General features: G+C 31.9%; 3 protein-coding genes across 4 annotated transcripts in view; all 3 read right to left on the reverse strand.

The window, feature by feature from the left end:
- The window catches only part of LOC105317916 (heat shock 70 kDa protein 12A), a 36,706-nt gene extending 23,499 nt beyond the window's left edge, over positions 1-13,207 (reverse strand). Inside the window, exon 1 of the mRNA XM_066076129.1 lies at positions 13,128-13,207. The gene's annotated coding sequence lies outside the window, so the exon portion shown is untranslated. The remainder of the gene's footprint in view (positions 1-13,127) is intronic.
- Positions 987-27,260, reverse strand: part of LOC105331964 (heat shock 70 kDa protein 12A) — a 38,275-nt gene continuing 12,001 nt past the window's right edge. The window contains exons 1-7 of one of the 2 annotated variants that reach the window (XM_066076127.1): positions 10,327-10,399; positions 7,975-8,356; positions 7,274-7,495; positions 6,979-7,138; positions 4,712-5,799; positions 2,291-2,460; positions 987-2,121 (exon numbers count right to left, since the gene is read on the reverse strand). In XM_066076127.1, coding sequence (XP_065932199.1) covers positions 1,950-2,121; positions 2,291-2,460; positions 4,712-5,799; positions 6,979-7,138; positions 7,274-7,495; positions 7,975-8,356; positions 10,327-10,328 — 2,196 coding nt within the window. In that variant the 5' untranslated portion in view covers positions 10,329-10,399 and the 3' untranslated portion in view covers positions 987-1,949. Of the gene's footprint in view, positions 2,122-2,290; positions 2,461-4,711; positions 5,800-6,978; positions 7,139-7,273; positions 7,496-7,974; positions 8,357-10,326; positions 10,400-27,260 lie in introns of those variants that run through there. The other variant, XM_034446329.2, reaches the window with a different exon arrangement.
- Positions 21,321-26,905, reverse strand: LOC105331965 (heat shock 70 kDa protein 12A). Its single transcript, XM_011434369.4, has 4 exons — positions 26,264-26,905; positions 24,416-24,637; positions 24,080-24,233; positions 21,321-22,522 (listed from the first exon to the last, which is right to left on the reverse strand). Exons 1-4 carry the CDS (start codon positions 26,585-26,587, stop codon positions 21,408-21,410), a joined length of 1,815 nt encoding a protein of 604 aa, XP_011432671.4. The 5' UTR covers positions 26,588-26,905; the 3' UTR covers positions 21,321-21,407.

Here is a 27,260-nt window from a genome sequence, read left to right on the forward strand (position 1 = left end):
ATATATATATATATATATATATATATATATATATATATATATATATATATATATATATATGTTAGCCTACAGAAGAATACATATGAATTGAGCTTCTGCCCCAGTACTTTTTTTTATTCAATTCAGATGAAAATGTTAATTTTTTTTAATTTCTAGTATTATATTGATTAATTCCAATCTATAGAATATGAAATTAATGAAACACAAAAACGCTAGATTAAAGTGCTTATGTTTTTTTATGGTGTATACTTCACATTTAATAAGATATATTGTATGATGATCAAAACATCATTAGTTATGAAAATAAAATTCTCCGTTGTCATTTTCTATAAAGTTGACCTGCACGTGAAGACTGGACATTTGGATTTTTTATGTCTTTCAACTAACAGTCGATAACACAATTAAGAACTCTGTAAATTAATGGCAATGATTATGCTTCTCAATCTCAATTTGTTTATTCTCTCAAAATATTAAAATACACATGAACATGAGGTACAAAAGTGTGTTATTTGCGTTAAATTGGTATGTCAAGGGTCTAATTAGATATAATTATATTATATTACAAAATAGTAATACATGTTTCTGGTCTATTTTTTAAAAACTGCTGATCGATCCTATTTATGAAATGTATCAAATCCAATTTAAACAGCCTAAAATTATTTACATCAACGTTTTAATCATTCAAGTACCCGTATTGATTTATACATATAAAATGTTTTGTGTAATGATCTTGCAGAAAATTGCAGATCTATATTTAAAATATTTGTGGGGTTATTTTTATATATTTACATTATCCAGTGTCTTTGTCTGTGATAACACTACGTATCGATTTTGTACTATATAACCCATAATACAAATGACGCCAATTTGAGGCGCCGGCGGGGTTTGCTTATTTATATTTAAAGATTTAATCGTACGTTGGCCTAAAATTATATAAATATAAATAATAAGGAATCATTCTTTGAATATTATGAGGTGATAATTTCGGTCGGGGCGTGATCAAATCCAATAAAGCCCGAAGGGCAAAATTAAATGCTATTTGTTTATTTGTTATCATCAAACTATTCTCAGGTAATTGGTAACAAATACATTAACATGTGAAAACAGACTTGACCTCCTGACCACTCGGTTGTGAAAATCAAAATGTTGGCCAGGTGGGAATTGAGAATTTAAGAATGTTGGCCAAGTGGGAATAAATCCGATTAGTCAAAACCTACAGCGACCTAGGAAAAAGCACGGACTGCACGAAATAATCATGCTGATGTCAGACTCAAATTCCCACAGAAGACGATTTGGCTGTTTCTTTTAGCTAACTTACTTATGGACATTAACAGTAATTTAGTGAATTTTACTTTTTTTTCATAATCAATTTATCAATTTGCTAAAAGAAAGATGTTAATATATTAAACAATAAAATGCTTTCTTTGATGATTCATGCGGGTTATGAAGGTAGCAATCATTGCAGGAAAAATTTACATAACCCGCGTGTTTTTATTGTTCTGATTTAAATTTCATATAAACAAAAAAGATAATCTGCTATGAAACAAATTGACTAGCTCAATTCTTAATGTTTTTTAAAAAGATTTCTTTCATATTTTACTGTGCCTCAAAAATTGTAATTTCTGCTCTCTACCATTCCTTAATGTTATCAAACTCTCTAATAAAATATTTGGCTACATTTGAAAATATTAAATGGAACATAGAGTCATAAGCAAGTCTCAACCGAATACGGACAAATGTAGGGTTTGTGAATGTTGACTATTCGCAAGTAATCAGACCGTGTCTCCGACAAATGGACTCTCTAGTGTCGTATGCGAAAGCACACACCATCTAGATTTCTTAAACATATATACCAGAGCCTGTACAAATTTCATGCGTATAATATGCAAATACATTTGCATGATATTCGTATGAGCAACTTTTCCTCTGATTTTCGCAGGATTTTCTCACTATTGCGGCCACTTTTTCGCTTCGTATAAAGTAGGAACACGCCTAGCCTGCTCCTCCATCTCCAACCGCCGGCGATCGATGTGTAACCTCTCCCTTTCTATGCCAAGTCTCTCTTTCTCAACATCCAACCATTCTCTTTGAATTTTTATGAGTTCTCTTTGCAGTAGTAGGCTATAGAAGATTAAATAAAGATTATAAAATGTATTTGGCGGTAATTACAAAGTAATATCCTGTGAATTTATCCCAAACCGATATTCAAAGATTAAAAAAATATTTTTGAAAATAAAATTCACATTTGCTTAATTCCCTATTTACAGAATATCTAGCGGTTCAAATTCACCTCTCATTTTCCTCATTTTGAGTAGGGCTTTGTCTTTTCTTTGCAACCGTTGGGTGATCTGGTGATGTGCAGTCATTGAAACTTCCTTCTTTGGGTGCGAGTAAGTTTACCCCCTGTCCGTCCAGTCCATTTTGTGAGGAACTCTCTCCAAAGAGGACTTTGCTTGGTGTCTGAATAGAATTGTTGATTGAAAAAAATTATGATCCGCCTACTGCCAACAAGGCAACATGGACCAAGTGGGCGAAAATTAAACAGGATTCCCCCACCTCTATGTAATAACTAAATAATAAACATAACAACTCTATATAACGTGTTATTAGATTGGTCTGGATAGCCATTTCATTTTTATATTTGTTCAAACTAACTTTTCATGGCATATTCATCGATTTTCATTATGCCCCTCATAAGACGCACAGCGTAAATTAGGCAAATCAATATAAGATACTCAAATGTTCTTTATAATAATCTAATTGAATAACTAAAGATGTAGCAAATAAATTTGGAAAACGACGTTTCCTTCTTTATCTTATAAGAAAAGCTATTTTTAATGACCCGACGTATATATATATATATATCTATATACATACATTTTCATTCTAAGTATTCTGTAAAACTGTGAATCGTTTGTCAAGTTGGACAATTTATTTCATGAATTTAGAATTTTTTCGGGGGAGGAAGGGGATATTTCTTTAAAGAAGGTGTTGCAGGAAAGCGGGTTAATCCCTTAATACCCGTTAGGCTTGAAGAGTCATATCTTAATATAGACACATTACGTCGACGACTTTAATCATATAGTGGGTATGTCCCGTATGTAGGCAAAATACTAGTACCCAAACATTTTACGCGCATTTCTATTATCAAAACCAGCAATCATCATTTGGTTTTTATAGATACAGTTAGGAAGATGACCATATATTCTGTATTTTGATGTTAACACAAAACAATTTAATTTCTACTGTCCAGTATGTTTAAAGTATCGTTCTTTGGAGCTACCTGAATAAATCTGATTCTGGCTCGAGTTGTAATTATAGTCATCGCATGTTTGAATGGTATCTAGATAAACGCCTATACTCGGTCCCAATTTTCTGCTTCAAACACTTTTTGCTTAATATTTCGAAAATCATTAATACATCTGTGCCCAAACTACATTTTCTCAACTAGAATGAAAAAAAGTTTAGTTTATCTGTTTTGATACGCCCCCTATGCTGCTTCAGGTTTCAACACACGACCAAGAAAGAAAGCTTACGGGGATTTTGCAATGCAGCAAACATGAAAACATCCGTATAATAACTTGAAAAATTGTGCGATGTGTTCTGAGTACTAGTACATGTAATTCTAAATAGAGAAAAGATGTAAACATCTTCCATTATAAATCTCTATAAGAAATTTGTTTTCGTTCATGTTAATTTACGCAGACAAACACAGATGAAATGTCGTTGAAGAAATCTTGGATTTTTCCCTTTAAATCGATTTCAATTGAACTTCTTTGACAAGTTTGTGTATTTTCATTAAAATTCGTCAAAAAAAAGAGAGAAAAGGTAACCTGGGACATACTAGTCTAGATAAAAAGGTGGAACATATTTATGCGTATATATATTCATCTACCTATTGCTTCATACTTTTTTAAAAATGCATTTTAGCTTTTCACAACCTGTACATGTGTCTTTGAAAACAGCAAACCCGGTAGTTTCATAAAAAAAAAAACCAAGAAAAAACCAACTTTGATGCGTACATTGTTTTGAAATCCCTTGTTTAGAAAAAAATATTAATAGCTCAAGTTTATAACGTGGACTGAACACGGTATATAAGTACTGTTTCGAAAACATTAAAAACGCCTGCAACATATTACATTGAATTTTTTTTTACATCGAATTCTGTTACTTTAAGTTCCATTTTATCTACAACCTCTGTAAGGAAAAATAGCAAAGGAACTGCAACACCTTCTTTCATAAATGCTAAATATCTAATAGCCATTTAAGATATATGGATTACAACGGATAATTCCAAGTGTTTCAATTCCGCATTTTTTTTTTTACTTTTTCGATGACAATCTTGAAAATGTCAATAATAAAGGATTTTATGTAAGTTTATGATACAGGATAATTATGGTAAACAAAAACGGATAGATATCTTCAAATATACCAATTCTAACACACAACCATTACTAGTGCACCATGCATCACTTGAATATATGCATATAGAAAGTAACTGTAGTATTGACCTAAATAGATATGTTTCTATATAAAGGAATACTCATTATCAAAATACATGAACATGTGATCATGTATTGCAATACCTTGTGTAGCCCTTAACTTAAACCCTTTTTTGTAAATCATATAAAAGATATGTCTATAAATCATTATTACACCGATATCTGTTTAGAATGTCTTTAATATTTGAAATTGTTTATCAATTACATACTTTTATCCTTTTGTTCTTGTAAAGACAGTCTGGGGAAAGCAGGTCAAATGTAGCTTTGAATTCATTTAAATCGTGAAGTTCCCTTGCAACCACCTTTATCTCTGTGTCAAGAAGAATAATTTCTCCCTCGATTTTAATGACAATCCCCTTTTGCACGTTTGGCAATTTGATTCGCAAAGAACCGATTTTGGAAACTCTTTCCTCATCAATATACTTTGGATCCTTCTCGTGTGACAGGTAAATTATGCACTCGAAAAAATCTTTTTCTGTTTTCACTATATCCAAGTAAAATTTTTCTTTGTGCTCTGGTTTAATTTCATCTCCTTTGTTGATAAGTTTCATGAAAACACCACGGCACAATTTTTGGTCTACCATTGTTTTGCTGTCGAGCTGTTCTTCTGGGACAAAGGTGGACCACTTTTGCATACCGTAAGAATAACTGGAAATTCGTGTAGAAACAGCATCTGACACATGGCCCATATATACTGCACCTTTCAACACTGCAAGACTGGACTCCTCTGGAAAAACGAGGTGTTTTTTCCTTGATTTCATTTGAGTTCTGATCATGTCTTTAATTATGTAACATTCTGAAAAACCACCAACCAAAAGGACAGTATCTACATCTGCCAATTCAGGTTTTTTCCATAAACCATCAAGGTAAAATTTTATTTGATCACTTGTGTCTTTGAACAAGTTTTCAAACTCAGAAAACGGCAGTCTCAGTTTGAAAGATTTTGGATCAAAGGAAATAATTTCTCTGTACTTTGATGAAGAAATGGCCTCAGCTATTCCTTTTTTGTCATCAAGGATTTCAGACAGAGACAAATGAATTCTAATGCAGAAGTTGTCTGAAGTTGTTAATTTTCCAGACCGTTTTTGAACTTCAAACTTTCGACCAAAATCCAAATAGTCTTCTGTACATTCATCTTTAAATCTCTTCATGGAATCCTCTCCAAAAAGGTCACAGAAGAATTTCCAGTATGCTTCATCGACATTAATTCCGCCCAACTGTATTCCATCCGGCTTAATGACCTGCTTTAAGCCTCCATCTATGGTCTTTTTATGTACCGAAATATCAGTTGTTCCACCTTATTACGAACAAAGAACATAAACGCTCAAATGTGAACGACAAATAACGATATTAATTGTTTGGAACTTTACAGTACGACAATTTTTCCTTTATACCAGTAATTGGATCTAAATAATTATTCAGTAATTTTTTCTTGTTTTGAATATGTGATTTGAAAGCCAGTAAATTTTTAGCCGGGCCTATTGCGTGAGCAATAGCCAGGCTATGGCTACAGTGCATTGTTTACTGGATGTTGGCTGAACAACGGGTGAAAATTTTCCCCATAAAATTGTATTTTCAAATTAAAAGAGGAGTCAAGGTAGAATGTATGACCTGTCAGTTGGTCAGTGTATGTTTACATATAAGATGTTTAAACATCCCATGGTAATATTGTTCTGTGTAACACTCTAAATACTACGACTTTGCAAATTAAAGTTGCCGAGCAGCGGAATACTTGTAGACTTGTATACTAGTACATTGTTTACACTAATAGACTACGTCATTCTTTAAATCACGTTATAAAGCTGCACGAGTGTACTTATTGTTTCGGGAATTGTATCAAGAACTTGTAAAACAGTTAATCCGAGTTTGGGTGTTGAAAATGTGACCCTCCAATGATTTATCATATTTATGAAAAAAATACTAATATTAATGAATGCGCTTCTAAACTCAGTTAATTAATTAACAATGACTCAATGTATCTGATTAGACAATAATGTCGTTTCATGAAAGCTGAAGACATTTTCAATTCACATCCATGAAGCCTGGTTATCTGTATCTTGAATACTTTGACTTAGTTAAAGCTCTTGTTAACTCTAGGCTTGAATGTTATGCTCAAGATTATCTCTTCTGATTATGATAGTCACTATCGCAAATACTGAAAACGTATTATATTTGGCGTGTACAATGTTTGGCGAAAATTAGTTTTTGAACAAGTTGGCGTGGATTTGAATTAGCACATTCCTGAATGTACTATTTTTATACATATATATGCATGACATTTGGCGATGTACTTGATTTAGCGGTTGCTGCATTCCGCCAACAGCGCTAAAAAGAATACACAACCAAATGTAGTACGTTTACAATAACTTATCAAACTTAGCCAGTTGAGCCCCACTGTCGTGTAGGAATAATAATAATATATAATGGTCAGTACAAACAAAAAGGGTGGACAGTATGCAAAATACATTTGATTTACCACCAATGTCGATCACCATGTATTTGAAGCCAGGTATCAATTTATCTTGAAAGTCCCTTCTTGTTTTTGCTTTGCCCTTTTCTAGATACATGTACTGACAATAGACAGAAGCTGCATCCGATTCTAGAACGATTTTTAGCTGATCCTTCTGTATGCCAGTCTATTGTGAGAAAAAAAATCTTTGTTGGGTTTTAATTATATATTTGTTGATTCATTTCGAATTCTAAATAACTGATAATAAGTTCAATGCAATTCAATTTTAACATGTATGGAACAACAGAACAATCTTACATACCGCTTTAGAAGCTTCAATCATAAACATTCTGGCTGTGTCGTCCCAAATGGCTGGAACAGTGATAACAAATTCGATGTCACTCATTGGAACACTTTGTTCGATAGTTTTGTAAATGTCTTCCAATAAGCTGGTTGTCAAATAATGAATGCAAAAAGTAAACAGCTTCAATGCGTTGAATTCTTTCCCTGTCTCATCTATACACACGGTTTCCCGATGTACCCTCTGAAAATAAAATATCAATTCGGTACATTTTAAAGTGCACGCAACAAATCTTAATAATAGAGGAATAAATGCATGGGTACTAAATACATAAAAAACAAATATTTTCACTTTAGGTATACTTCAGTACAGTTTTAATTCAATCCTATATAAGAAAAACAGTGGGGTTTTTTTTTAAAATTTATGTCTTGAGGTATCACAGTACGCCTTGTAATTTACTATGAAGTTATACATGTACATTTAAATCTCGGTGGAAACCAGTGAAGAACTCAGTAAACTTAACTGCCATCCTGATCCCTTTACAACTCAGCATATATTTTTAAAATTCATTAGCTGACATACATTCCTGACAATTTAAGGGATGGTGAACTTACATCATAACCCATCATAAGCGATTTTAAAAAGGGCTCCTGAACATTGATTTAAAGTTCATATGTTAAAAATTCATTCTCTTGATATTCTTCAAGATGCATATGTCTTACCTCTGTGAGTTTTGGTTTCAAAATTAATTTGAATCTGCGGAAAAAGTAATGATCTTTATGTTTCTCATCTTCAACCAATTCAGCATATTTTTTCTCTGCCTTGAATCCAAACTCGGCAAATTCGCCGTTCGGCTCCAGAAGCAATGTTGTTGGTGCCTTTTGGGTCATGTATTCTCCACCATGCCATGCATGAGTATAAACTTTGGTCCAATCATTTCTGGAGGAGTAGGCATAGCCAGAGTATGCAGTACCTATATCTATGGATGCCACAATCGATTTTTTACAAATTGAGTACTTCTTGTCAATTTCAGATGAACCCACATCACTTTCTGAGACAAATGCATCATTTTGACCATCCATTGATGAACACAATATCAATGACCTTTAAAATTGAAACATCAAATTCATATGATAATGTATTTATACAAAGTCAATATTATTTACTGAAACAACATACAACACAGGGGCCCGTTTCTCAAAAAGGCCTACGTCCAGGCGTAAGCTTAGTCCGGACTAAATCAAGGACTAAACCTCAAAACCAGACTAAGTTGCGTTTCACAAAAAGGCGGAAACTTAGTCGGGACTAAATTCGGGTTTAAATCTACGCCTGCTATTAATGGGAAGGCGTAAGTCCTTAGTCTGTGCACAAAAATGGCAAGTGTTTTTTTTCTAAGGCAAAATGTACGGAGAATTTTATTTTTTGGTTTGTTTTATGTGTTATTAAAGAAAACATTCACATTTATTTAAATATTTGTACATGTACATATAACTTTAGAAAATACCTTTTGTTTCTATTTCTAAATAAATTAAGATTAAATCAATTTGATAAATAATGGGCTCACCTCATTAAACGTATGTAATATACATTACTAATCGTAATGAAATTTACCTAAAGTGCAGACACGTAGCATCGGGGGGGGGGGGGGGGGGGGGGGCAGGGGGGGGGCCTGCCCCCTCCCCCCCCCCCCCCACTTTTTCTCGCAGCAAAATTTTTTTAAAAATTTACATATAAGAAAATGAATTATAATGGATTTGGGCCCCCCCCCCACTATTGTGGAAGGAAGTAAAAAATTGATATGAAAATAAGGAAATGAGGAGTAAAATTAAAGTTACCTGTACCCCCCCCCCCCCCCACGGATTAGGAATGTCATGATTTGGAGGGGGAAAAAAATTGGTGGGGAAGAATTTTTATATTTTGGAAGTATAGTTTAGTCTACCCCCCCCCCACCCCCCCCCCCCCCCCCCCCCCCCCGGATTATGATTTTGAAGATTTTTGGAAACTTTAAATTTCCTTTTTTCCTTTTTTTTCTTTTGCTTGTCAAGATTTTTTGGATGGGTCTGGCCCCCCACTTTCAAAAACGATGCTACGTGCCTGAAGTGTGAAGAATGGGTATACCCCGATAAATTATATAAACATAATAATTAAAAAGATGCTTTATTTCTAAATTAAACATGTATTCCCCAACAAGATAGATGTATATAAGTACGAATATATTATTGATTTTTGTAATCAATACTCAGTAAGCATGTACTAGAATTTAATGTTTCTAATCAAATTTGAACCAGTGAAACGAAACTGATTTCAAAATTATGAATAGGAGCAACTCAAAACGTTTACAGTTGTAATTTGTCCTTGTGTGTGGTTGTTTGTTCTTTACATATACATGTATTACTGAAAACTTTACAACACGTATGCATTATTCTCATTTTCATTTTTTTACTCCTAGTATCTTTACAAAACCGTATGAAAGCTACATGTATTTTGGAATATTTATGAACTCGCATATATTTAGATACAATCAATTTTTGTTTGTTAAATATTACTTATGAATATGTTTTAGAAGCGTGCAGAGTGTGCATCAATTTTAGATCTGTTGACAAGCGTTTGTCAAGGTTATCGAATATTATAAAATTTTACATGCACACCTTGAATTTTTGGAAATCAAATTCATTAATCTTATTAATTCTAGGATGAAGTGATCAATTGCGTTCATATTTAACATCGATCGTAATTCTATTAAAATAGGTATGGGGCACATGTACTATCAATGATCTTCGTGCATATTCATATGCATTGTTTATTTGTACTCATATAATTGAATGGATCTTTAATTACTTGAATTCATGATAGTTTTGTTTCATCATATTTAAAATGTACGTATATCAAGGGATTTTTTTTTTAATTTCGAAGTTGTCGACTTGCAATACAAAAGCGTTGTTATAGCAGTTTTACAACAGTGTGCATTATTTACAAATTTAACTAGCTTGCATTTGTCATACTTATTATATAACCAATTGTATACACCCCCACTCCAATAACCCAAAGCAAATAGGGAAAAAAGTAAAACTCACATACACTTGTTAAAACCGCAAAGATGCAAAATGTCTTATCCGGAAGGGGGTAGGGGATTTTTCGATGCCTTTTCCATTAAACTTGTAAAAACCTTTTATTTATAAAACTTTCCTTAAATAGGAAGGGTGTTCTTAGATAACTGCTTTTATATCTTGATTTTAATCAAGATACTGTATACAGGGTTATTTTGGTCCCGTGTTATTTCCGTCCTTCTACACTTGCAAACAGTTTCACTCTGTCTTGACTTCGCCAAGTCACAGCTGTTACTTAAGTTACTTAATATTAGATATTGAAAATCAACATAAATTCGTCCGCTGACAACGAGGGTGAAATGATTGAAAATTAAACAGGGCGAATTATTCCCTGTTTATGGTGTATATTACTTTCAACCCCCCCCCCCCCCCCCCCCGAAAAAAACCAAAACAAAACAATCGATCGATTAAACCAAAATACAGGAAAGGGAGATGGGGAGACCTCGGCCTCAAATGTTGATAATTCCTGTCTTGTTAATTGTTGACTATTAATATCTTTCGAAACTATTATCATTTGAATCGCAGAAAATCAAGAATCGTTTCCATGTCATTAACTACATTCTTTCAATATTGGAACAGAGGATGGACAAGGTTCATGTAATATTATTTATACAAAAGATATTTTCCGATTTCAGTTGGTTGCTGTTGGTTACTCATTGTCATATTATTTTCTATAAATAATATAGTGAATTGATAAAAAAGAATCAAGCCTTATCCCAGCATCTGAAAATGTCTAAAGATCTACAGTGTCTATGAAGCATACTTCTTATTCTGCAGACGTATTGGGGCATATCCACTGTACATTGTCCCTGTATTCTATAAATATTTGAAGTTTACACTAACATTGAAGTTAATTTCTTCAATTAATATGTAAGATTGTGCCTCAATATCATCTACAATGCATTTAATTGTCACATATTTGGTTTGTGAAACCTCTTATATATGACGCTTTCATATCAACTGTTTTTCTCGAACATTTCATTATGTTAAGAAGTGTATAGGCATTTGTTCTACTTTTATTAATATTAAATGTCATGAACAGCTTGAACTATGCACATTCAGTTGTATAACATGCGTACTTTCGGGTACTACATGTACTATGAATTGGAAAATTGACCCACCACATATAATCATAGCCTCAAAGCAAAACAAAATACGATATGTGCATGCTTAGTACTCAGCGGAGATGTCTAAGTTCTTAAACATTTAAACCCTAACTTACGCATCTTTCAGAAACGCAACTTAGACCCGACTAAATATTGGCGTTACTTTGTTGGTCGGACTAACTTAGGCCCAAATTTACGCCCCAGGGGCCCGTTTCTCAAAAAGGCCTACGTCCAGGCGTAAGCTTAGTCCGGACTAAATCAGGGACTAAACCTCAAAACCCGACTAAGTTGCGTTTCACAAAAAGGCGGAAACTTAGTCGGGACTAAACTTGGGTTTAAATCTACGCCTGCTTATGGGTAGGCGTAAGTCCTTAGTCTATGCACAAAAATGGCGAGTGTTATTGTTTCTAAGGCAAAATAAACACATAATTTTAATTTTTGGTTTGTTTTACGTGTTATTAAGGAAAACGTTAACATTTTTTGAAATATTTGTACATGTACGTTTAACTTAAAAATACCTATTGTTCGATAACTGTTCCTATTTCTAAATAAATTAAGATTAAATCTATTTGATGAATAATGGGCTTACATGTACCTTATGAAACGTTTGTAATATACATTACAACTCGTTAATGAATTTTACCTAGAGTATGAAGAATTAAGATGGGCATACCCCGATAAATGATATAAACACAATATTAGTAATTAAAAAGATGCTATAATTCTAAATTAAACATGTAATCCAAACAAGATAGATGTATATAAGTACGAAAAGATTATTGATTTTTAAATCAATACTAAGTAAACATAGACTAGAATTTAATGTTTCTAATCAAAATTGCACCGATTTCAAAATATTGAGAATACTCCTTTTAAGGGGAAGGAAAGTCAAAAACATAATTTATTTATTTTAATAAAGTGGTGTAAATTATCACATGTGGTCATGCTGTTTTGAAAATAAAAAACGTAATTAAGCTTTAATGAACGTTTGAAGTTGGAGAAATCGTATTTACTGGAGGCTGACATGATGTAGAACTCTTCTGTATTAAAAACCAAAAAAATTAATTATTTTGACGTCACACCATCTATTCCGGTTTGGTTTATGTACACAGTGCTCTGAATATAATTAACGCTGGTTTATACCTTTCTGTTACTCAAATAATCGACTAAACAAAATTGATGTTTGAGTTCACACGTCAGTCTAAAGAATAAATACATATATCATTGTATGCATAAATATATGCATTTTTATAAGTAAATGACAGCTGTTAATCTGCTATCATTCAAAGTTGAAAACGACCTCGATTCGATATTTGAGTTATTAAGCAACTGAAATTCAGATGCCTTTGGCAATAGTTACCAATGTATTCAACGACATTGAAAGCGACTTACTTACTCATCGAAATGTGCAAAGCTAAAATCCTACATGTTTTCTTTTAAAAGTAAGAGATACAGAAAGGAAAATAACTAATAATTAACGATTAAAAAAGATGGACAAGAATTGACAAGTTGTCTACTTTCGGTTTGAAAAGCATTCTTTTTTTCAAGCAATGATGTACAAAATATTGACTGATACGACAATTCTATCATCAGATGTTTATCATAATGACTATAAAACTTAAATAATGATATACTGACTCCTTTTATGCACAAAATACATACCTGCAACCACAGTAGACAAAAGCTAAATTCTCGAATGAACTTTGGGATTTCCCAACATTCGAATTTTAATGGTGTTGTACATAACTCCCGAGTTTTTCCGAAAATAATTTTGGCGCCTTAATTTCAAATGATAAACGAAGTAAAATATTCAAACAAGCACGAGGGTGAAAAGAGCAGAGGAGCATATCGTCACCTTTGGCTAGCGAAGATGGAGGGTCAGTAATTAAGAAAATAAAAATATATACCCTTGCCAGATACCAGGTAAGGTATTAATGCACAGAAATTTTTCACAAAATCTAAATTATTTTCTTGTCCGATTTGAAGAGGATAAAACTTCATTTTTTTTTTCATTTTTAAACAATATTTTTCTTCTTTACCCGAAGAGCTCTGAATGAAATAAAAGGAAGAAGTTCAAACTTTAAAGCTTAAATAGCTGGATTTCCTCTACTGATTAACAATTTAATTGTTGACCATCCAGCCCCTTTATATTAAGCTCTAATTAATATTCCAATAGTAAAGACCAATAGTACACAATGTTTGCTGATGAATTACTAAGTTTTATAAAAATACCGCGGTAGTATTTTCTTTATAGAATACTCGAATTTTAAATGCATATAATTTAATTCTGGTTGTAACGCTTTCTGATTGGCTAAAAAATTATTTTATATCGTATAAAGAATGTTGCCTACGTCATAGTAAGACTAACGACAAAAACATATCAACCCGCTTGACGTTACGTTTGAATTTTGTACAATTTTACGTCATTTTAAGGGTCAAATGACCGTTTTTATCTACAATGAAGAATAAAAAAAATTAAATTATAAGCAATGAATTCAATATTTATTTGTTTTATGCGATATAAAATGGTTTGAAACAGTTTACGCTTTTTTATAAACCGCTTCGCGGTTTATAAAGCGTAAACTGCCCCAAACCATTTTATATCGTATAAAACAAATACATATTGAATTCATTCCTTAAATAATAGATCAATATGTTCATTAAATCAAGATGAAACAAAATTAAAATTGTATATTTTTCTTTCTTATTTACTATCATACAGCTTGCCACAGAAATAATAATCAATGTTTAGAATCTAACAAGGACTATATTTTTGTCGGAATATTGGCGTAGGAAGATATCACATGTTTCGTAATTCAGAATTGCTGTAGATTATTGAGTCTGTTTTAGCATTTTAAAAACAATTTAATTAATGTTGGATTTTTTAACTAATGTAAACTAATGATATGATACTTGGGCTTCAGAATTTGTTTTTAAGATAAGATTTGCATATCAAATTACGTTTGTGTAAGCTTTTTAAAGCGCCCATTAATTCTAATTTGTGTGAAAAACATCACTAAAATCAATATTTCTCTCTAATTAGATGGTCAATATATTAGCCTTTTTTGTCAATTTGTATCTTTATATAAATTCTTTAAAATACGTAAAAATCAGAATTATTTTATCATTGGAAGCATAAAAAATAACCAAAGTATCTCAAATTTTAAAAAATTAGAGGAAATGCGGGCTAAGTAATATCCATTTTAGTTTCAATGTTCATTCCAATTTAGTAGTATAAGATGATAGACATCCTGATAATCTATCATTTTATTGTAAAATAAAGTCTTCATATCTTAAACAGCTGTCTACATAACTGGAAAGAACTTCATGTATTTTTATCATCCTTTAAGTTAGTGACCTTGACCTGTTCTTTATGCAGAAACGAGGAGGTCAAATTTGATTAAACTGATAGAATCATTTGCTGATATGATCTGTTTTACTCAAAATTTCATGAATTTCTTATTATAAGAAGAATGTTTGATAATTAGAAGGCTCCTTCCTTAACGACATGTTTTAAAATTAGAACTTCCATCCGCTCCCCGGTTTTCGATATGTCGCGTGGAAGATCTAGATCTCCACGCGACATATCGAAAACCGGGGAGCGGATGGAAGTTCTAATTGGGAGTTGATTTTAATCAACTTTCCTATGCACTTACTCGGGCAAACCGAAAGTGAAACAGTGTTTGGACCTAAGCACAAATCAATACCGCTGACAACACTTAATTTCTGAAAATAATCGATAAATTCAGATGCAATGTATTCTGAAGCATTGTTTTTCAAGAAAACCTATTTATCAATACCATGAAAATAGTAAGATTTGAAATGGTACAATTAGTTTAGATATTTTTGTAGTCGTATGTATTCATACGCTAGACTTCAATGTACTAGTCTCGTTCAACCAGACGCTCGGATGTCTCCGTTAATATCCGACAAAACAGAGTCTCTCTTGCTTGTCGGAGATAAACGGAGACAGTCGAGCGTTTGGTTTAACAAAACTAGAGTTCAAATTTGCCTGGATCTATACAATTTCTCAGAAATGTTTTGATTACTGATACTACTTGCCATGCAAAATCACATATCGCTGATTTTAAAATAAATGATAATCGATAAAATCAACTCCCGTCAGTACTTCAGTACTTTGATTTTAACTAGAAAACTGACCAGTCAGGAAGGGCCCCGCTATGACAATTAATATAGAGAAGTGAAAAAAACTTTGAATTCCATCCTCTTTATATTAACAATGATGAAAAATAAATGCCCGGCATAAGATGTAAAGAACTGCAAAATATAGGATCTCATGATTTGTAGTTGGATATGATTTTCATCCAACAATTAAAGTGTTTTTTTTCTTGAGCCTTAGTGAGGGGATATAACGCACAAGTTGGATAAAAATCATATTATACTACAAATCATATGAGATTCTATTTATCCGATGTTTTATACACCACAATCAATGTTAACACTGTTTATAAAACTCCACAATTTTTTACTTCATTATGCCTACGCAAATACCTTTGTAAAGTCACAACTGTGGGATATCAAAAAAATTATTCAATGAGTCATATCCACGGGATAAAGGGGGTTAACATGGGATGAAATAAAATACAAGTAATATTCATTATTACAAACATCAGTTGCAGACAAAGGTGTTCATTAATCTTCATATGACAGATAGAGATAAGCCTCTAAATTTTCTGCAGAAGGGAAGATAATTAATCCCAGGGGATTAATTGTTCTGCTCTCTCATCCTTTTCTTCTAAATTTACAATAAGAATTTTTTTCTTCAGAAATGACAGCATTGGGTTATAATCTGATTACCTGTTAAAATTAACAGCATTAAGGCAGAAAAAAAAATTAAAAATAAAATAGTGAAAAAGGATATCTTAATATATATCTTGATTTTAGAATTCAATAAAATTATCATAAATCATTGTGTACGGTATTTTTACCAAAATAAAGTATGAATATTATATTTTAAATCCATATTTCAAAGAATGTACATAATACTACACATCATTCAAAATTGACCTTAACTTCAAAACAAAGTTCATTTGCAGACACAGGCAGTGCAGTAATTAATCTCAATGTGACAGATAAAGATAAAGCTTAGGATTTTCTTCCTGTGGAAGTTTAATTAATTCCAAAGGACAAATATTGCACAGCCTTCCAAGTACATAATGGTAACATTCTCAGCAGTTATCTCTCTTTGCCCATTCATTCCTATGCATAGTTAAGGAATCTACCCCACCACCCCAGCTCCAAACCAGAAGACATAGAGAATCAAACTTAGCATCAAAATATGTATTTCTGCCTACTGAACTACCATACCAAATTTGAACTTGATTGGGCAACCAATCCTTTGCGGGGCCCTAATTAGATTGATTGCAATTGGAAACATTAGTTTGATCTATAGCTATGGTAAATGCTTTACATTTTAATGTAAAACTATCTGCACTAAACAACAATTGTTGCTGAGTTCCATGGGCCATGTAGCATACCACTGGTATGACTGTTACTGGAGACATGCTCGTAGGTTACTATGGAATATGACTGCTGCTAATGCTGGTAAGACCTTTGACAACGGCTAGATATGCATGAAAAGAATCACACTCTACACTTTCCTGTGACTCTTTGATAGCGTAAATCTTGAACAACTCTGCACTACGTAAACCCCTCCTTCCTCTATGCCCTTAGTTAGGCCTATGATCTAGAAAATTTCTCGGGATGATTTTCTTTGCCGGTCTAAGGCATATTTTTGATAATTTTACGTAATTTATGAAAATTTCCCAAGGAGGAACAAACCTGCCCTCCTCCGGCGAATCAACGCATACATGTATGTGCGTATCCCATTTGCAAGTTCTTCTATATCCCGTTCGCTATTCTGGAGACGGCTCTTTGAGTGATTCATAACAAACTTTACCGTTGAAAAAGAAATATCTGCACAAAAAGGTAGCTCTTATTAGGATTTCACCTTGTTCATCTGATAAGACATTTCCAGTAAAAATGTATTATTATTAAAGTCAACATCCGTAATGATATTTTTCTACAAATTTCTATTATAATGTAGTGAATATTTACGTAATTGGTTTTTTGAAAATTGTAAGTTATCATTGATAATATCATCCTCTATGTTTGGTTATTATTAAAAACGTTAAATATAATCAGGAGTCACGTAACAAGAAAAATCGACTTTTTTATAGGTATAAAAAGCAGTGTTACAACGCACTTTGAAAAATTACGCACTTTGAAAAAAAAATTCAAAGTGTGTTAATTTTGGGACCAAGTCCACGCACTTTGAAATTTTTTTTTTTCAAAGTGCGTTGATATCGTCGATATTAACGGACTTTGAAAAAAAATGTTCATGGTTTAGTGAAAATAGTTGATAGGTTTATATACAATAAATGATTGTTTTAACCTTGTTTAGCTTAATGTGATATATTTAAAAAAGAACTCATTGCATTCTCAGCTAACTTGATAAACCGTTTCTAGATGAGAACTTTTTCTTTTCTAATAAGACAATAATTTACACAGAAAATTTGGGAGGTTTGAATTTTCCAATATGACATAAACTTCATCGCTTAGCAACTGCATTTACCTTTTTTGGGTATGCAGCAAATTTACCTCTTATCTAGTATATTGGGCTATGCCCGAATGAAAATGATTTATATATATGAATAATGGAGATCAATGTATAATATATTTCAACTGGCTTATTGCAAATATGATGTGAAAAAAGGATACCTTAGTTATGTTTATCAAAAACAATATGATCTTTTAGAAGATCAGTGCGAGAAAATTAACCCACATCCTTATGTTTGTTTTTTAAGTTTATAATAATTTAATGTTTCGTTAATGTTAATATCCTTTTATTGAAGTGATTTATTTGATTAGAATAGGAAAAAAGGGTTACTGTTTCAACAGTAACACATAGATTCTTTAATTAACATACTAATGGAGAAATTATTGTTCTGCCAGCTCGTTTTTTCAATAACACTGCATGTACTTATACAGAGCATATTTCTTTTTCCGATCTTAAATATATACCTATAGTTGCTAAATATCATGTTTTGGAAGGAAAAATAAGGGGTTGGGGACCTTGTTCTTGTAATCAATTAAATGGTACACTGGTATTTAACCTGTATCTTTGGTTAACCCCCACCCCCATCCCCGTTCTAAATACGTTATATTAGATTCACGAGTGTTAACAAATCATCATACTATCAACAAATTAGAAATTCGGTTCCAGAATTTGTGATATAAGAATATTTTTTTCAAAGTGCGTTAAGAGTGTCTATACGAAAAAATGTTGATGTACCTTCATAACACACTTTGAAATTTTTTTTCAAAGTGGGTTAACTTGGTCTAAAATTTAACGCACTTTAAAAAAAAATTTCAAAGTGCGTTGATTTTGTCCAAAATTTAACGCACTTTGAAATTTTTTCCAAGTGCGTAATTTTTTCAAAGTGCGTTGCCACAAAGCAGCCCCTCTGTTAAACGAAGTTCAGTCAGTGGACAGCTGGCAACCCTCACATCCAACGACAATAGGCTGTTCCTTCACTCTAACGTTCTAATTGACCACCATGATCTTTTAATCACTTATTAGGGATAATTGGAAAAATGATTTAGATCTTGAGATATTCAATTTAAACCGCTAAGGCGAGTTATGTATTTTTTTTTTCTGCAGTGCAAGCTACATTCATACCTACAGGAATTTAAAATAATTTGATTTTATTGTTTAATTAAATGAACTATAATTATTACGATTTCATATCGAATTACAAATATGCAGAGTGCTTTCCGAATGAATTTACGTATGTAATAGGATTAAAACTTACTCGTTTTTAAAAGAAATTTGCATTTAAAACATGGACATTATTTATTTGCATGATCATTTCTTCGCACATGCACAGAAATTAAACAAGGAGACAACAGTAAATCACAATGTACGAGCAAAAAACAGCTGATAGTTAGCAGTTAAAGGGACTTGTACACGATTTGAGCTCAAAATTTTCAAATTTTATTTCTCCTTTTTAATTACCTATAATGGTAAATATTGTTATTTTTAAAGATTCGTCAAAAGTCAAATATTGAGTTACAAGCAAGATACAGAGTTTGAAATACTTTGTTATGTAAACAAAGCATGAGTCTTGTTATTGTTTATATATTATATTGGAATTAATGAGTACCAATATAATAGTGCTTTTTTTTGGATAATATTATTCATGAACACATCTTTTTTGGCACGAGTCATTTTGCCAGAGAAACGGTAATTTCTGTATATGCATTATTTCTAAACAAATATAAAACTCGAGCTTTGTTAACATATCAGTGATTTTATTACCCGTGTTTCTCGCTTTTAGCTTGAGTTTAAACGTTCAGATTTTGTCATTGTTACAAAATGAACAATTAATTAAATAATTCTAAACACAAAACATTAAAAAATAAAATTTTATTCCCAAATCGCGTCTTAATTCCATTACTACACTGTATCTGTTAATTGTTTGTCAAATATGAAATTTCTTTAAGTTTCAAATTGTTAAACTTATGACATTTAGAGAGTCTGCCAAACGAATACATGATTTCAATGAGTTCTGCTAGATATATGTTCGTTGTATTTTGAAATAAGGCCTACTTCAAAAAAATAGTTTCGTTAAATATCTTCATAGTTTATCCAATTTAAATTGTTAACATTTGGTAATTAAAAAATGAAACCAACAATACAAACATCTAATAAAATGTACATTTTTTTATTTTTAAGTTCTAACGAAGAGCAGATAACTATTTATAAACGTATAATGAGCAAAATGTTACGTACACATGAAATTTGTTTAGTTCATTGAAATAATAGTTTTATAAACCATAACTTGCATTAGAAAAGTAATTGAAAATTGTTCAGTTTTACAATATCATTGAATTCTATGATGAATCTCTTGTAACAAGTAATTAAAATATCTCTCCGATCAAAACACAAAAATTGATATTACATGCGACAATGTAATCATGTGATTTATAATTTAGAGAATCTAAAAATTATATTTGAAATGAATACACTTAAAAATATTTCTAAATTAAAATATCATAATGATAATTTGTATTCGTGTATTGTTTTCAGCAACTGAATTTAAATGAAAGGAAAAAATATTAAACATCTCATGACATATAATTCGATTTTGGATGATAAACCTGACTCTTGGATTAAAGTGTGAAAATTTCTATATATATCATTAGCGACAAAAGTAAACATAATCGTAAAATATCAACGGAAATGAGAATTACAAATTACTGTGGTTTATGTTAATAATGTGATTGGCAAAATGAGCAAAATTTAAAATGTGGAACAAATCAAACAGTTATGGAAATTTCAATTCTATTTGAACTTAGTACATGTTATCATAAATTAAGATAAGACACGTGTTTTCATGAGGTTTCAATTGCACTGCGTAAAAATCCTTGAAAAAAAACCTAGTAAATGTATGCGTTTACTTTTTAAAATCTGATATATACCGTATATCGAATGTCTCACTTGTGAAAAAGACATGTATACATTTCTATCGATCCCATCAAGTGGAATTGTCAATGTTTCAAGCTTTAAATACCCTTCATTGTCTACATACTGTGGATTTTCTAGCGTCCTTGCATTTGATTTCAGAAGTTTAAATGCTGGTATGTTGGATTTCCCTTGCTTACAACTTTGAAAAAATACGTCTTTACAATTATGATCCTTTTATTACCCATTTTGCAGCATTTTAATTTAAAGTGTTTTCTTTCATTAGATGCCATGTTTGAACAAGTATATATATATATATATATATATATATATATATATATATATATATATATATATATATATATATATATATATATATATATATATATAAAACACTTCTTTTTGTATAAAACCATAATGGTTCCAGTTTGTCTTTGATAATCTTCATTCACTTTTCAAGGTAAATTGATATCCTCGGAAAGCAGGTCAAACGAAACTTTGTATTCAATCTTATTTGTACAGTTGCAAGCAGTCACGTGGAGCTCTGTGTCCCCAAATATCAAAGACTCTTCTATATCGACATTTCTGTCGACCCCATCAAGTGGAATGTTCAGTGTCCCAAGCTTTGTACAACCTTTATCGTCAACATACTTTGGATCTTTTTCATTTGAAATAAAGACCCCACAATCTAGCGTCTTTGCATTTGGTCTCAGAGATTTAAATATGTAAGACTTCTTGTCTCCTGGCTTTATTTTTTCTCCTTTGGCTACGAATTTGAAAAATACGTCTTTGCATCTTGGTCCATCGTCCATTACGATTCGTTTTGATTTGACATGTTTAGTCTCATTGAATGCCGGCCATGATTGAATTCCATAGGTGTACCTGGAGACTCGTTCGGATATCAGATGTGGTTGATGACCAAAGTAAACTGCTCCTTTGACGACCGCTAGACCTGCTTGGTTAGGAACAACAACTCTGCATTTTCCTTCGAACTCTTTCTTGACAGCATCTTGGATAACGCTGCTTTCCGAAAACCCCCCAACCATTAAAATTACTTTTAAATCCCCCTCGATGTCCTTATAAAGCTGTTTTAGGTGGTTGACAAGTAAATCAATTGTTGGAACAAACATCTGAACAAAAAAGGAAGCTTCCATGAGTAATATACCGTTTTCAAATGTTAATACATTCCTGTAGGACGATCTGGCAATGACACTGTTAATAACAAAGTCTATAGATTTCCCTTTAGAATTACTCTGCTTTTCTTCAATTTCCTTAATGGCAACTGGAATTCTAATGGCAAATTTTGGTCCAGTTACAATTTCATTTTTTGTATTTACTTCAAATGCCCTTTTCTTGAATTCAAAATCTTTCCAAAAGTCTAGACAATCTTCAACGTATTCGGAATCAGTATAAAACATGTTCATTACTGATTCTCCAAAAAGATTTGTAAGAAATTCATTGAAGGCTTTATCGATGCACGTTCCCCCCCAACTGCCTCCGCTTGCCGGAACGAGTTCCGCAATGGTACCGTCTTGTTTTAACTGATGAATTGTTATATCAGCTGTTCCTCCTTTAAATAAAACAAAAGACCAATTGGCCACATCGCTCACATGAAAAACAGTTATTGAATCTCTTTAAAAATATAAATATGAGACTCTCGTCTAAAATATTGTAAAACTCGCAAAAAATGTTCAGATAAAAACACAATATTCAAAAAGAAGACAATTAAAACCTACGGTTTTGACATCAAATCCTATATCAAAGTTGCATCAAAGAACCAATCTTATTACCGTAGGCCTCAACGGATCAAAGATAACAATAGCGAAAAACGAAAAATGATAAAAAGTAAAGATTAGATTACTGTGAATAGAATTTATTGAAGTAGCAAAATACACCTACTTACGATGATAAATAATCAAAGGCCTAATGATATCTTACTTATTTTGACTGTGAATTATTTATAAAAAATGAAACAAGTTCACTGTGACCTTGACATAAGGATATAATAATATTAAGTTGCATACACAATATCAATATCAAAGATATAGAATTAACAAAAATGGAAAAGAAAAAATAAGCATAGGAAGCTTTATCACTATAATCAATAGAATATTATTAAGAAAGAAAGATTTCCATAACGGCATCACTCTTTGCATGATATTGTACAATATATAAAAGGGGGTATGGGTAAAGTTAAGATGACACCGATGGACTATCGAATTCAATGCATTTTAAGCCTCTATCGGCAAAACCCGGGGGGGGGGGGATAGACCGTCTTTCAGTTTGTCTGTTGAGCATTTTTATATCTTGAGATGACCCCTATTTAATACGAGATTGAAGAATTTAGTAATTTCTACATTTAATGTAGAAAATAATCACATACTACAATTTAAGGAAAAATGCCTATTGCTATTGTAGTATTTCTATAATTTGCTTTAAAGTGCGGAAAATTGCATTTCTCTTAATATTCGTACAGTAAAATAAATGTACCTATATTTTGACATGGCCCCTTAAAAGATCCAGATGGTAGATGGTGTTCTTGGAGCTTTACAAATATACTAGAGTTGGTGTATATTACACATGGATAAAAATAAAAAGTTTGCTTTTGTAGTTTTAGAGTACCGCCTTAACACCAGAGTGACCTTTTAAAATAATGGTAAAAGTTTCCTTGTTTATCCTTCCCATGTCCACCAGAACCCCAAAACAAGGGGTACCATTTAGTCATTTCGTATTCTACCTATGTATTTTGTTTTGTCTGCTAGATTGACAATAGTAGAGAAAAAGAGTTTGCATATATGTTCATAGTATTTACAGCTTTATACTGATTCCTGGTCGCTGGGTGTTGGGATGATTTCACAATGCCTATGTCATTGCTCCTACAGATGTCGCACAATAAATGGTTCCGAATAGCCAAATAGATTTACAGAATATGTTGTAAATTATTAGAATTATAATTCTTAACAAATGACTCATGGAAATAGACGAGGAACGAAGACGGTAGACAGGTAAGTTAAAAACAGCGTTATTTCCGGAAGTGCAATTGAAAACATTATTTATTGATATTTTTATTTATGTACATATTTACAATGTAAGTAATTAGATATATTAGATTAATGTTTAATCGTACCGCCAAGATCAAGAACCATGTATTTAGCACAAAGTTCATTTTCCGGCTGAAACATTCTGCTTTTGTCGGTTGATTCCAAGTGTGTCAACTGACAATAAATGGATGCTGCTTCGGGTTCCAAGGCGATTGAGAGTTGGTTGCTTTTAATTCCTGCCTAATAATAATACGAATCCAAACTTCTTTTTTTTTAATTGAACACCTCTTTTAAAAATCTCTTCAACGTTGTGAACTACTGCAATCTTTGACTTTTGAAACACAATTTACCATTTTCCACTTAAAAATATGCTCTTAATACCTACAAAGACAATGTATGTGTGGTAGAATTTTCTAGTTTACCTTGACTGCAGCTTCCCTCATAAACATCTTTGCTGTATCATCCCAAATTGCTGGAACTGTCAAAACAAAATATATATCGTCTACGGTAATTTTGTCTTTTTGTATGTATTCCAACGCTTTTAAAAGGTGCTCTTTCATGTGGTTGATACAATGCGTAAAAATTTTGATGGCATCCATTAGTAATCCGTTGTCTGCAACGCACTGAGTTTTCCTATGAACTCTCTAAAAGAAGATCAATAAGAAGGGTTAATTTACTTGCATCTTCTACAGTCTATGAATATAGTGGAAAACACTTCATAAAGATTGTTTAAAATGTAATTTGCAGAAAAATTCACAAGAATTGATGTGTTTACCCGATTTACGGTTGGGTAACGATTTAATTGATCCTTTTTGACTCCCAAAGTATATGTTGGTAAACGGTTTTTTTTTAAAAAACCATTAAATTTGGTGACAATGGCGAGTGATGTTTAAACCAATCATTGTCAATTATGACAAAAAAGACCAAAGTATGTCCTAAGGTATTTATGCCGCACATTTTCTCTGTGTTTAAACGATGTTCATTTATAAGTATGAAAAAAAATTATTCAAAGATTTCTCCTTTGAAACGCCGCATCTAGATTTCTAGGTTTCAATACACGACTAAAAATAAAAACTACACGGGGTGTGGATGATAACGTTGAAAAATTGAGCGGGATATTCCGAGTGACTTCCGAATGGAGAAATGATGTAAACATTTCCCATTACAAGTGACGTCAGGTAATAAATCTCCGTGAGAAATCTATTTTCGTTGCTGTGAGTTTTTCTTAGGAAAAAATAATAATAATATGTCACTTAAAATATCTTTATTTTTTTCCCTTTCATCGATTTCCATTGCAATATTCTTTCACATGTATGTGTATTTTTGTTAATAATCGTCCAAATGTGCTGCATAAATATCTTAAGACAGACTTAAGGTGCAATGGCAATGCCAATGAACGGAGGAGAAGATCTGACTTCGTGTCGTCCAAATCATTTAATAATAGCAAAATACCATTGATCGAAGGAATGAAACATGTACTTAATTGTTTAGACGCAGTTATTTAAGTGATTTGAATACGTGTTCTAAATGTTCGCAAAATTAATTTTGACGTAGCGGTATAAAGTTCCATCATTTTTTATTATATATTTCTTATAGATATTTTTGCCCAAACGACTTTGTTGGTGGCATTTACTGTACTGCACAATAAAGGAATATCCTTGTGAAGAAACCCTAACTTTTTTAATATTTAGGTTTTTTTTTTCACATATCTTGTATTTCAATCACACATCGTAATGGATAAATTAAAAAAATCTTACGCATAATTTTGTTTTACAATGATACATGTATATATGTATATGGAAAAATACCCAAATTGAATTGCAAACACTAGTACAGGTGATATTCGTACACATTGTGGAATATGATATGTGTTGTTTTCCAGTAAAAAAAAAAAAAGAAGAAAATTAGGATGTAAAGAATAAAGGGGGTTGGATTACATTTCCTTTTTCACAAATTGTCAATAACGAAAAATAAGTCAACAAAAATGCTCAATATTAAACATGAAATCAATTTCAAGTTAATACAGAATACCTATATGCATGTTACAATTTTTCATAGATTGTCTGCCTAGTGTTATTTAAATCTAATTTTCTACAATTATTTAAAAGCAGCCTTTTTTTAAAAACTTAAATCATGTCTTTAATGACTTACAAGTATTATTACATTGAAAGTCAGACATAGACTATTATGATATTTGATTGCAAAAGTGTATTGTACGTTCCAGATTTTAGCTCTATATAGTAACACCTGCAAAACCAATACCATGTTACCTTTTCCAGAGATGTCCGTAGTATCATCTTAAAACGTTGAAAGTAGAAGTATTTCTTGCACTCACTCCCATTTTCTGCTAATTCTGCATACTTTCGTTCTGCTTGATACCCAAACGAATTAAAGGACTGATCTGGGTTGAGAAGAAGAACACTGGGAGTCTTATAAGAAAGATTTTCGCCACCACCCCAGTTGTTTATCTTTACCTTGGTCCATTCATATTTGAATGAGTATGCATAACCTGAGTATACAGTTCCAAAATCTATAGCAGCCACAAGCAGTTTGGGCGACTTTGAGGCCTCCTCCTGTGTAAGAGATTCAGCCATGACCAAATTCTACTTTCTTTTTAAAAGTTGGGAATACATATCGTCTATATTTAGCCACTTAATCACATGGAGTATGGCCAAAAGTAATTTACGAGGTTCATTTAAGAATATGTACACAATAGCACTCTACGTATCATTTTTTAGTTTAAAAAGAGGATTAACATGTTATTTGACGTATTATATTTTAGCTTTAATCATTATTTAGTTTTATTCGATAAAATAAATATTCAGTAGGTAATTGGTTTACCTGATTCAAAAGTCAACAGGTAGTGTCACCTACATTGTACGTCAAAGATTACTCTTTTACATAGTTTCTCTAAATATCGCCTCCTTTTTTATATACAATCAATCTTTCGAGCTCGAGGCCCACACTCTCATCAACATGTTTCTTTATCGCTTAATATCAATTAAGAAACTTGCATGGTATGCGTTCATTTTTTACCGAAAACGACCGAGAAACTAAAAATGAAAAAGGAGCCATCTCATCACTTCTGTTATATCAATCAAGTTCATTTTAGGTTTAAAACAAACGCAAACAAACTTTACATGTACGTTTAGGATATAAACACATTTAATATCTTCTATTTGATATATTTTAGTTACTCTTTTGATTCTGAATAGCAAACTTATGAATTCCATAACCGATTAAAAAAAAACTTTTTTACAATGCAAA

Source organism: Magallana gigas, chromosome 2 (genome assembly GCF_963853765.1).
Source record: "Magallana gigas chromosome 2, xbMagGiga1.1, whole genome shotgun sequence".
In the NCBI taxonomy this organism is placed as follows: domain Eukaryota; kingdom Metazoa; phylum Mollusca; class Bivalvia; order Ostreida; family Ostreidae; genus Magallana; species Magallana gigas.

Excerpts from the sequence above, each read along its gene's own strand:
- LOC105331965 (XM_011434369.4), bottom strand. The coding sequence starts at position 26,587 with ATGGCTGAATCTCTTACACAGGAGGAGGCCTCAAAGTCGCCCAAACTG. Across the intron at positions 24,638-26,263 it reads TACGGACATCTCTGGAAAAG|AGAGTTCATAGGAAAACTCA; the intron begins GTAACATGGTAT and ends ATCTTCTTTTAG. Across the intron at positions 24,234-24,415 it reads TGAGGGAAGCTGCAGTCAAG|GCAGGAATTAAAAGCAACCA; the intron begins GTAAACTAGAAA and ends TATTATTATTAG.